Raw genomic sequence first — 11566 nt, 5'->3', positions numbered from 1 at the left:
TGAGGTCAAGGTCAGATGAACCAAGCCAGACAGGCTTGTACAGCTAACAATTCTCTCATACAACAAATATAGTTGACCTTTTACTTATAGTTTAAAAAAACCAGATCAAATCACAAAAAACTTAACACCGAGCAATGAACCGTGAAAATGAGGTCAAGGTCAAATAAAACCTACGCGACTGACATATAGTTCCATACACCAAATATAGTTGACCTATTGCATATTGTATTAGAATAAAAGACCAAAACTCAAAAACTTAACTTTGACCACTGAACCATGAAAACGAGGTCAAGGTCAGATGACACCTGCCAGCTAGACATGTACACCTTACAATAATTCCAGACACCAAATATAGTAGACCTATTGCATACAGTATAAGAAAAACAGACCAAAACACAACCAGATACTCCGCAGGGCGCAGCTTTATACGACCGCAGAGGTCGAACTCTGAACAGTTAGGGCAGGTATGGACACAACATTTAAGCTTGATACAGCTCTGAATTTGGATTGTGATTAAATAGTTGACACAACATAGGTTTCTGACACAGAATGAAACTTTAAAACTTAAAAATTGTAAATTGGACATTTACCTATTATGGTCCAATATCCAAAATCAAATCTAAATACATGGTTAGATTCAGCATATCATAGAACTCCAAAAATTCTTTGATGAAATCAAATAACGTTCAATTTTAGACCCTTTACACCTCAATGTGGACCAATTTGATAACCGGGCTCAAATATCAAAAATTTAAAGACATGGTTAGATTCAGCATACCAAAGAACCCCAAGAATTCAATTTTTGTTGGACCCTTTGGACCTTAATGTAAAACAATTTGAAAACAGGACCAACAATTAAGAATCTAAATACACTGTTAGATTTGGCATATCCAAGAACCTAATAATTCATTTATTCATGAAATCAAACAAAGTTTAATTTTGGACCCTTTTGGCCCATAATTTCTAAACTGTTGGGACCAAAACTCCCAAAATCAATCCCAACCTTCCTTTTGTGGTCATAAACCTTGTGTTAAATTTCATAGATTTCTATTTACTTTTACTAAAGTTATTGTGCAAAAACCAAATGTCTTCAGACGACGACGACGACGCCACCAACGTCATACCAATATACGATCAACAAAATTCCAATTTTTGCGGTAGTTTGAAAACTTAACTATAACCACTGAACCATGAAAATGCTGGACCTATTGCTAATGGTATCTGAGATATTTACTTGATCACCAAAACTTAACCTTGTTCACTGATTCATGAAATGAGGTCAAGGTCAAGTGAAAACTGTCTGACGGGCATGATGACCTTGTAAGGTACGCACATACCAAATATAGTTATCCTTTTACTTATAATAAGAGAGTATTCAACATTACGAAAATACTAACTTATTTTTCAAGTAGTCACTTAACCATAAAAATGAGGTCAAACCGATAACAGGACAGTGTACTATAATTTAGATGAAGCTATTAGTATCAATATATTATCAAATGTTTTGAAACGATATTAAATTGTTTAAATGTCATGAGCAGCATTGGAATGCTTACATCCACTACATTGAACTTTGATGGATAGTTGTCTCATTGACAATCATACCACATCTCCCTACTTTACATATCAGGGTATATAAATAAAGTTCCCTCAAGTTACAAAGACTTTCAGCTCTTGAATTGTTTTTTCCACTACTTCACTATTTTAATTGAAAAATTATAATGTAAATAGAAAATGAATGCATGCCTTTGTTGTTGTAAATAATAATAATATCAATAATGTGGATGGGGTTGAAATTTTTATGGGTTCTGATTTTTTTCCATCACCAAGATGAGAACTTGAAAGAAAAATACATTCTTTGAAGGTCTATTGTCAGTGTTGACATGAATTATCATTGATATGGTTATAATTACAAGACAATAATAAGGATTTTCTACCCCAGGAGTTATAATTGATATGGTCATAAATACAAAACAATAATAAGGATGTTCTACCCCAGACATAGATTGCCTTGGCTGTATATATCAAAACCGTGAACTGTATACCTTAATTGATTTTTTTTATTCAAGCATCACTGACAAGTCTTTTGTATAAAAACCAAAAGTGTCTGGTCCACATAATTTTAAACCTGATATCTATTAAGGGGGCTCACGGGTTTAAATTTTCGCGCCCACTGCGCAACAAGTTGCGCATAGTTACGGTATCCATGACGGAAACCGGCCAGTTGTCACAACAATTCATACATTATTATTTAGCGTATTAAAAATAGTTTTGAACCAATAAAACATTTGTTTATTAATACAATATCTTACCTTACGTTTATTTATATTTATTTTTATCTCATGAGTTATTTTGTTATTAAATTTTGCACTTCCGGTTTTATAAATATGTAAACAAGGAAGTCAAAAACGAAAGTTATTAATGTATTCAGGCGGTTATTGTAGACTAAGAAATAATAAACGGAAACGACGGAATCTGGTGAATATTTCGGTGTTTTTATATGTCTTGTATATGCTGTTTCACCTACGAAATGAACCAGCCAAAGTCCTGTGCACCTGAAAGAACTCGAGACAAATGGTAAGTAAAATAAATCGGAACAACCGTAAACTATATTATAACCAGCATATCGTCTGCTGTAGGAGTATGTCTGTAATAAGAAATGAGCGAGGGAAGTTTTCAAAGAATAAACAAATACAGAAAACTAAAAGGGTAGAAAACTTGGTTTACAACCGACCAAATTGTGTAACACAAACTGTTGAAGATGAAGTTGATATACATGTTGTCCCTGATATTACTATCGACCATCCTTACGTCAAAGAAACCACAACCACTAACTGTTCTGATCCTTTTTTCCAAAATGAAATCGTTATAGATTCGGCAGAAAATGATTACAATGTAGATTTTGACTTAGACTTCACATACATTCCATCAGATCTTGTTGATTTAAGTTATTGCCGTTTTGTGGTAGAACTTGATGTCCTTGCCAAACAATTACAACAATGCACTAAGTGTTGTACTCCTTTGCACCTGCACAACTCACTTGGAGTCAGACCCCTTGGCTTGTCAGGAATATTGTTTGTTCAGTGTACTGAATGTGGAAATGTTGACAGAATCAAATTGGGCAAAACTCACTATCGCACTGAAGTGAAAAGAGGAAATGGTATTTTTGATATAAATACTAAAGTGGCTACAGGTACTTCAATATGTTACTCTTTTATTATCTTTTCCAATTATAAATGACTACCAATTATTGCATTGAGCCAGTCATATGGAGACTTTCCCTGAAATAATCATGTGTACATGTATGTATTATAATAAGGGATTGTACTTTTGGTATAGGAATGTTGTAGCTACATGTAGTCATTTCTTACAAAAACTTTTTGCCACTATGGGCGGTATAAGGTCCGTTTGTCCTGATAACATGTTCGTCTGCAGTGAGTTTGTTCGCCCATACATATAAAAGTAGATGATGTGGAATATATGATTGCCAATGAGACAAATCTCCACAATAGACCAAAATTACTCTAAAATTAACAACTATAGGTCACCATATACAGCCTTCAACAATAAGCAAAGCCCATATCTCATAGTCAGCAGAGTCCACTGGCCCTTGTTTTGTTCTCTTTACTATAAAATAATATATATCAAGAATACATGTACATGTATTAAAGTTTAATAAATTTAATCAGATATTTATATATGATATTATCATATATATTCTAGATATGTATGGAAACACATGAGAATGTTTAAAAGTTGATAGCTTGTTTTGAAGCATGCATGGTTCAATGAGATAATGATTCTTACTGACTGATTTAATTCTTGTCCTTGATGGATTAATAATTTTTTTGAAAAAGTAGCCTGGTAATACTAACAATGATGTACAAATTTTAGATCATGAAAAGAATTTACAATATAAAAAAGGGGACGTGGTATGATTGCCAATAGGACAACTCTGCACAAAAGACGGTTAGAGACCAAATGACACAGAAATTAACAACTATAGGTCACGGTATGGAATAAGGGGAGGGGGGTTATCAAATGTTTCCGTTGTCTGTTCTGTAAGTCCTCAAGTTTGCATTAACTTTATTTTATAAAACTGATACATGATGCTTATTACCATGAAACAAAGATCAAGTTCAGTCATTTTTTATACGACAACAATTTTTTTTATTTTGTGGTCGTATATTGGTATCATGTTGTCGTCCGAATACTTTTGGTTTTCGCACTATAACTTTAGTCTAATATAAGAAAATAGAAACCTATGAAATTTTGACACAAGGTTTATGAACACAAAAGGAAGGTTGGCATTGATTTTAGGAGTTGGTATCCCAACAGTTGAGGAATTGGGGGCCAAAAAGGGGCCCAAATAAGCATTTTTCTTGGTTTTCGCACCATAACTTTAGTATAAGTAAATAGAAATCTATGAAATTTGGGCTGTTGTCTCTTTGACACATTCCCCATTTCCATTCTCAATTTTATATTTTTGATTTTCACAAAAAATTGAATCCTTTGGGTTCTTTGATATGCTGAATCTAAAAATGTACTTAGATTTTTGATTATTGACCCAGTTTTCAAGTTGGTCCAAATCCGGGTCCAAAATCAATCTTTGTTTAATTACATCAAAAATTGAATAAATGGGGTTCTTTGATATGCCGAATGTAACTGTGTATGTAGATTCTTAATTTTTGGTCCTGTTTTCAAATTAATCTACATTAAGGTCCAAAGGGTCCAAAATTAAACTTAGTTTGATTTCGACAAAAATTGAATCCTTTGGGTTCTTTGATATGCTGAATCTAAAAATGTACATAGATTTTTTATTATTGACCAAGTTTTCAAGTCGGGGTCCAAATCAGGGTCCAAAATTAAACTTTGTTTGATTTCATCAAAAATTGAATAATTGCGGTTCTTTGATATGCCAAATCTAACTGTGTATGTAGATTTTTAATTTTTGGTCCTGTTTTCAAATTGGTCTACATTAAGGTCCAAAGGGTCCAAAATTAAACTAAGTTTGATTTTTACAAAAATTAAATTCTTGGGCTTCTTTGATATGCTGAATCTAAACATGGATCCTTTTTTGATAAAATCTGGCTCTTACTATACAGATTTTAAATAAGACAGATATTTTTTTATGTTCAAATAATGTTATGATGATGTCTGTGTGGTTGTTCAAAGAAGTTTGAGTTTCTCTTTACTGATTTTAACAATTTGATATGTTCCCACTTCTTTGTTACAGCTTAGTGACTTATATGACTATTTACATATATGTATTTATTTTGATTTCAGGAGTAGCATCACTTATTGGGCAGAAGACTGGGAAAGTTCTGCATCATACCATGAGATCTGGGGATTGCAGAGTATGCAGCATAGCAAACAGAAAAGGAGAAGTATTCAGAAAACATAAGTGCTCTAAAAACTGGACTGGATCAGCAAAAGCAATGGAGCCTGACATGGTTGTCCAGATGATCCGTGATTTGAAGGAACAAAATGTCCCAATATCAGAACTTGCTGGGGATGATGATTCAACTGGATACAACAGAGCCATTAAGGAAATGCCGGATCTTCATATGGAGAAAACTAGTGATCGCAATCATGTAACCAAAAATATCGTCAACAAATTATACAGCATGAAGCCAAAGCATAAGGAATTATCTGTAATGGTGATAAATGCTATTACCAGAAACTTTGCCTACATGGTTGACCAAAATAAGGGAAACCAAACTGGAATAGAAAATGGGTTAAGAGCGTCGATTGATCACATTTTTGGTGAACATGCACACTGTGTGCAAAGTTGGTGTGGCTACTTAAAAGACAAAACCACCTACAAACATTCAAGCCTTCCACATGGCAAAGATTTAAAATCTTTGGACTTGAAGTCTGATCTTGAAAAACTGTTCTTGGATAAATTGGTGCCAAACTCAAAGAAACTGGCAAATCTAGCAAGTTCTCAAGCTAATGAGAGTTTGAATATGACCATAGCTACTAAAGCACCAAAATACAAACATTACTCTGCCTCATCCAGCTTAAGCTACAGAGTTAGTTCAGCAGTTCTACAGAAAAATGAAGGCTATAGCTATGTGTCTGAGGTTAGTGTAAAATATGGTTAATATTATGTGCATAAGCAAATTTAGTGTAAATGTAAAATAGCAATATAGAAAATTACAAATATACATTTACACCTAACTATAAGACCTTCAACAATGAAAAGTGTCTACAATTTTGGAATAACAAGATGTTGATCACTAAGATTCTAAAAAAACTGTGAACCAAAGATCTTCAATAACAATTAAAATTACAAAAATAAAATTAGACTTGAAAACACAACAACTGGGCAAGGTTCATGAATAAGTGCAAATTCATAATTCAAATTTACCTCCCTGCTTTCAAGTAAAGCATTGATTGTATAAGCTACAAACGTTTACTCCTCTATCTATCTTATATTTGCCAATATTCTGTTGTACATGTTGTATCATATCAGACTGGCTTAGCCACTAAATGTTTCCCCTTTCCATCAAATGTTAAATGTTAAACTTATTACAGGTACATGAATCATCTGGATTATCACCTGGTACTGAAACATTGAAGAGATCATTGAAATTAAACAGAAAGAGAGACAGAAAGTCAACTGTTTCGAAGACAAGAGAGGGAAAAAAACAACGTCTGCTTCTGAAGAAGAAAAGAAGTTCCAAGAATTCTGGAATGGAAGTCAGAGAAGGAAAAACTTACGAAAGTGAAATAGGTGATTATTTTACATACTGAGTTATTTTTGGTATCATCTACCATGAACAAGTACATGTAATTTTACACTTACATTGACATTGTCATCATCTCATGACATATCATTGTTTGGATGTTAATTTGCTTAATTGGACTTGCTTTTACTAATAGATAGTTTAATATGTGTTTTGAGTTTTTTCACTTAAATTATTATATTAAGATGATCTGATAACTGATAAGTACATAACCTAGATACATTTATTTGAAATTAAAAAAAAATATCTAGCTTTTTTTGTGGTCAAAATTCAGTAAAACCTGCCTGTTGCAAATACATGTATCCACCATCAAATGGTTAAAAAAATCACATTACAATATTGTGTAATTTTATAATACAACTGTCTTTTGACTGTATTGGATAAAATGTTTAGATTTAAGAAACAGCAGAAAAAAAAGTTAGGAAACTGCTGGTAATATACACTTTTAAGTGTCTCTGATGTCATCATTCTAACAACTGATTCAATGTCAATGTCATCTTATCATGTGATCAATTTTATACTTCATGCATACAATTTTTGTTCTAGGACTGGAACATCCAGATCAAGAAGAAATTCCTGAAGTTATGGAAATAGACAAATTTGACAAAGAAGCAATTACAGTAGCACCTTTGTTGGTGTTTGACTTAGAAACCACAGGCCTTAGTAAGTTTTAACTTTCATTGTTTACGTCTGTTTACAGGACGTATTGTGGTATACCATTGTCCATCTGTCCAGTCTGTCTGTAATCAACATGTTGGACATGAACTAAAAAGGGCTTTCACCAATTTGCATAAAACTTTGGTTAATTGCTTATATCTTATGAAGTAAGCTCCTTTTAGAATTCTAAAAAATTCAGATTTTACATTTTTGAGTTATGGGGTTTTATTTATTAAAAAAGGAAATTTCCAGTTCTCGGATAATTACCTAAAAAACTTAATTTACATAGATAGAGGGCCCTCTTTACTTAATTTGGGAAAAATTGATTTACCTCTATGGATATATGTAAAATCGATTTTGAATTAAGAAAACTTGCAGCAATGTTGACCCCAACCCCACTCCACCTTCCACCCCAACATCAAACTATTTGAAATCAGTTTTTTATCCTACATCGATCTTTTGATGTCGTCCCTAATTAAATTCATATAACCAATTTCATGTTCTTTGACTTCATTTATTCAGAAACCTATAATATGTCAAATATTTAATTACAATCCAAATTTAGACCTGAATCAAGCTTTAAGAGAGTCCATTTTTGTCCCCATTCTGTACCCATGAATGTTATGACTATAACATGAATAGAAAAAAGCTAAAATTTAAGTTGTTGGATGGTAGTCTTGTGTTGTATTGTATTGCTATGCAAGTAATTGTATGTCCATCTCAAATTAAAAATATTGAATGACCTGTAACTAACTCATGAATGTTGTTTTCATACTGTGTTTAAAATTACATATTAAAGTAGAGACATTCAAATATGCATAGTAAATTATGATTCTAACTTCTCTTGCATGCAATGTCACAAGCAAAATAATATTATTATGCAACAAAAATGATTTCAGGGACAGAGAGTTTTTTTTATAGCTTTAAGGTTAAACCCGAAGGTAGCATGAGACTTTATACAATCATTGATGATGAAACAAAAGTTTATTGAACCCCTGAATCATTCCTGTAATAGTACCTATTGCATTATAATTTCTTTTTTTCAGGTAGATCATCTGATATTATACAACTTGCAGCCTGTTCAAAAGACAGCACTTTTGATACCTACATCTTACCAAGCCAACCAATATCAAAAGAAGCCACCAACATCACAAAGATCACAGTGCGTGGAAACAATATGCTGTACAATTCAAAACCAGTCAACTTTAAATATCCACATCAAGCTCTTACTGATTTCATTACATTTCTGTCAGAATTTTCATGTAAACCAATTCTTGTTGGACACAATATCAAGAGATTTGACTGTCATATTTTGTACAATGCCTTAAGATTTTATAACATGTACTCAGAATTTTGTAGCCATATAATTGGATTTGTAGATAGTTTAGATGTATTTAAACATGTTGTTCCTGGACTAAGTTCTTATAGTCAGACAAATCTTGTTGACACACTTCTTGATGAAACCTATGCTGCTCATAATGCCTTAGAGGACACTAGACTATTATTTAGATTAATCACTTGTACATCACAAGGAAATGTTATATCTGATAACATCAAAGATTTTATTTTTTCTTCCAACTATCCACATAACTGTCACATGCATCAAGATAATTTAACAACTTTTAGTGAGGCTATTAACTGTAAAGCTTTATCTAAAGCCACAGCTTTGAAAGCTGCACGTTCTAATTTAAGGTTGTGTCATTTAAAATTATCTATTGAAAGAAATGGATTAGATGGTTTACGCGCACTGTTGTCCGAACTTACGAATCAAGGAAAAGTGCGTGTAACCAGTTGTAAAAAGATTATTCAAAAGATGTATGACTTTTTGACTCCTGAAAGTTAAGGTGGCTTGGGCAATTTTAAACTTACTATGATATAAATTGCTTTTTTAAATATTTTTAAATTCTAAGTGATATATTTATATAGGTGCATTGTTCATTTATGCTCACAATCACTCCTTATAAGAAGTATACACTTTTTTGTTTTAAACTTATTAGAAAAATAGATTTATTGATGAATAAAACTAAAAACAGACCTGACCTACAAAAATTTCCAAAATATTTGGTCTAATAGTTTATCTGTATTTATGATTATAAACCAGATATAAGGGAATGCATAACAGTTTTGATAAAAACAATAATGTTGAATTTTTTGGCCAAAACTTTTTTTGTCCTAAGCCACCTTACATATATATTAACATAAATATTGTGTGTGTTGTTCTTTCTGATTAGACGATATCTTGAATTCCATGTATCATTATAACAAATATCATCACTTTTGTTATGAATAAACAAAAATGAAAATAAAAGAAGGGAAATAAAATATATGTGTGCTTCCTATTTCTTTGTAAAAAAAAGGGTTGTATCTATTTTTGATTAATAATTCTAAATCCTTTTCACAGTCTTGATTCCATAAATATAAGTTTCAACAGAAAAGTTTTAATATCAGTTTGTTTGAAAAATAGAACAAATTTTACAAAATGCTGAGAACTTTCAGGCTTGAAAGGGTTCATCATAGATTGGTTAAGAAGTCCGAAACACACACATATTTTTATATGGCCTCACTTTAAAATTGGAATGTGGTTTGTTATTTATTATTTGTGCATGATATAACTGGACATCAATTGTGTTATTTCAGCAGAACTGAATAATTTTGTTTGTCTATTTATCTTAAAAGTTGTGAATAACAAAGTGTCACAAAATGCGTTTAGAGCACATACCAAAGGAAAAAAGGCAAGCAAAAAAAATAAAAGTGCTAGGTACAGTAAGAATATCACTAAAACAGGGGTTGTACTTAGATGCTCTGGAAGGATGAGCAGTTCCTGCTTTTTACAAGACACTTCTTGTGCTGGTCAATGAGGGTCGTGTACAATCTATGACAGGATTATAAAAAAAGAGATGTGGTATGATTACCAATGAGACAACTCTTCACTAAAGACTAAATGAAACAAAAATTTACATTAAAATTGAGAATGAAAATAGGGAATGTGTCAAAGACACAACAACCTGACCATAGAAAAAACTACAGCAGAAGGTCACCAATAGGTCTTCAATGTAGCGTGAAATTCCCACACCCGAAGGCGTCCTTCAGCTGGCCCACAAACAAATACATACTGAAAAATAAGTCAGCATATGTCCTTCAACAATGAGCAAAGACCATTCTGCATGGTCAGCTCAAAAATGGCCATGCAATGATGAATGAGAAAACTAACAGCCTTATTTAAGTACAAAATTGAACAAATACAAATGAGTAACACATCAACGAACGACAACCACTTAAAACAGGCTCCTGACTTAATTCATTAGTTGTTTTGGATCAGGCTGACCAGTTAAGAACTTCCAGATGGTCAGCTTCAGTTGAACCATAGCAATAGTGTACATTGCATGAAGGTTAAGTATTACAAGATCTATATACTTGCTATCATTTTTTTATCAAAATTAGAATACAAATAGTGGAGGTCCCTGTGGTCTTTTGTAGATGAGCTATGGTCTAGAAAACTGAATAATCAGTGCAAGTCATCTTTCTGAGAGAGTGTGTATGGTATTTTTTTTTAGCCTACGACTTCAATATTTTAGTAGATGGAAGACCTGAATGCTCTATACGTCGTATATAGATGTCTAATATTATGAAGTTTCCGGCTGTCACATGTCCAAAGTCCTTGACCTCATTTTCATGGTTGAGTGACTTAACCTTTTTCTATTATTTTTTTTGTAATGTTTATTTGCTCTTATTAATATGATTATTAGAATACCAATATTTGGTATGTGTGTACCTTGCAAGGTATACATGCCGGTCAGACAGATTTTACTTGACCTTGAACTCATTTCATGAATCAGTCAAGTCCATACTCAGTTTATATATCAAGCAATATGTCTAGTATATAGAAAGACTAAAGTGTATATGTGATACTTGGCAGGTGTCATCTGACCTTGAACTGATTTCCCTCGTTCAGTGGTAATAGTCGTGTTTTTCGGGTTTACGGCTGTATTTTTAAGCAATAGCTATATATCAACTATATTTGTTGTATGTAAGGAATATTGTGCTACTCCAGCAGGAAACTAGTGTTATTATTGAAATAGTATGCATTATGGAGGAAAGGGATCACATACTGACCCAATATTTAGCAAGAATTAGCTGCAAAATCCTGTGCTAGGAGC

General features: G+C 32.5%; 1 protein-coding gene across 1 annotated transcript; it reads left to right on the top strand.

The window, feature by feature from the left end:
* Positions 1-2141: 2141 nt before the first annotated feature.
* On the top strand, positions 2142-9986 carry LOC134688611 (uncharacterized). Its single transcript, XM_063549439.1, has 5 exons — positions 2142-2577; positions 5287-6086; positions 6541-6739; positions 7299-7415; positions 8456-9986. Exons 2-5 carry the CDS (start codon positions 5337-5339, stop codon positions 9250-9252), a joined length of 1863 nt encoding a protein of 620 aa, XP_063405509.1. The 5' UTR covers positions 2142-2577; positions 5287-5336; the 3' UTR covers positions 9253-9986.
* Positions 9987-11566: the final 1580 nt, after the last annotated feature.

Source organism: Mytilus trossulus, chromosome 10, assembly GCF_036588685.1.
Source record: "Mytilus trossulus isolate FHL-02 chromosome 10, PNRI_Mtr1.1.1.hap1, whole genome shotgun sequence".
NCBI lineage: Eukaryota > Metazoa > Mollusca > Bivalvia > Mytilida > Mytilidae > Mytilus > Mytilus trossulus.
The sequence above is the reverse complement of the archived record's forward strand: the minus strand, read 5'-3'. Positions and strand labels throughout refer to the sequence as shown.

What these genes read in the sequence shown, in the direction of transcription:
- LOC134688611 (XM_063549439.1), top strand. Translation starts at nt 5,337, where the DNA reads ATGAGATCTGGGGATTGCAGAGTATGCAGCATAGCAAACAGAAAAGGA. An exon ending in GCTATAGCTATGTGTCTGAG is followed by an intron (nt 6,087 to 6,540) that starts GTTAGTGTAAAA and finishes AACTTATTACAG; the next exon opens with GTACATGAATCATCTGGATT. An exon ending in CTTAGAAACCACAGGCCTTA is followed by an intron (nt 7,416 to 8,455) that starts GTAAGTTTTAAC and finishes TCTTTTTTTCAG; the next exon opens with GTAGATCATCTGATATTATA.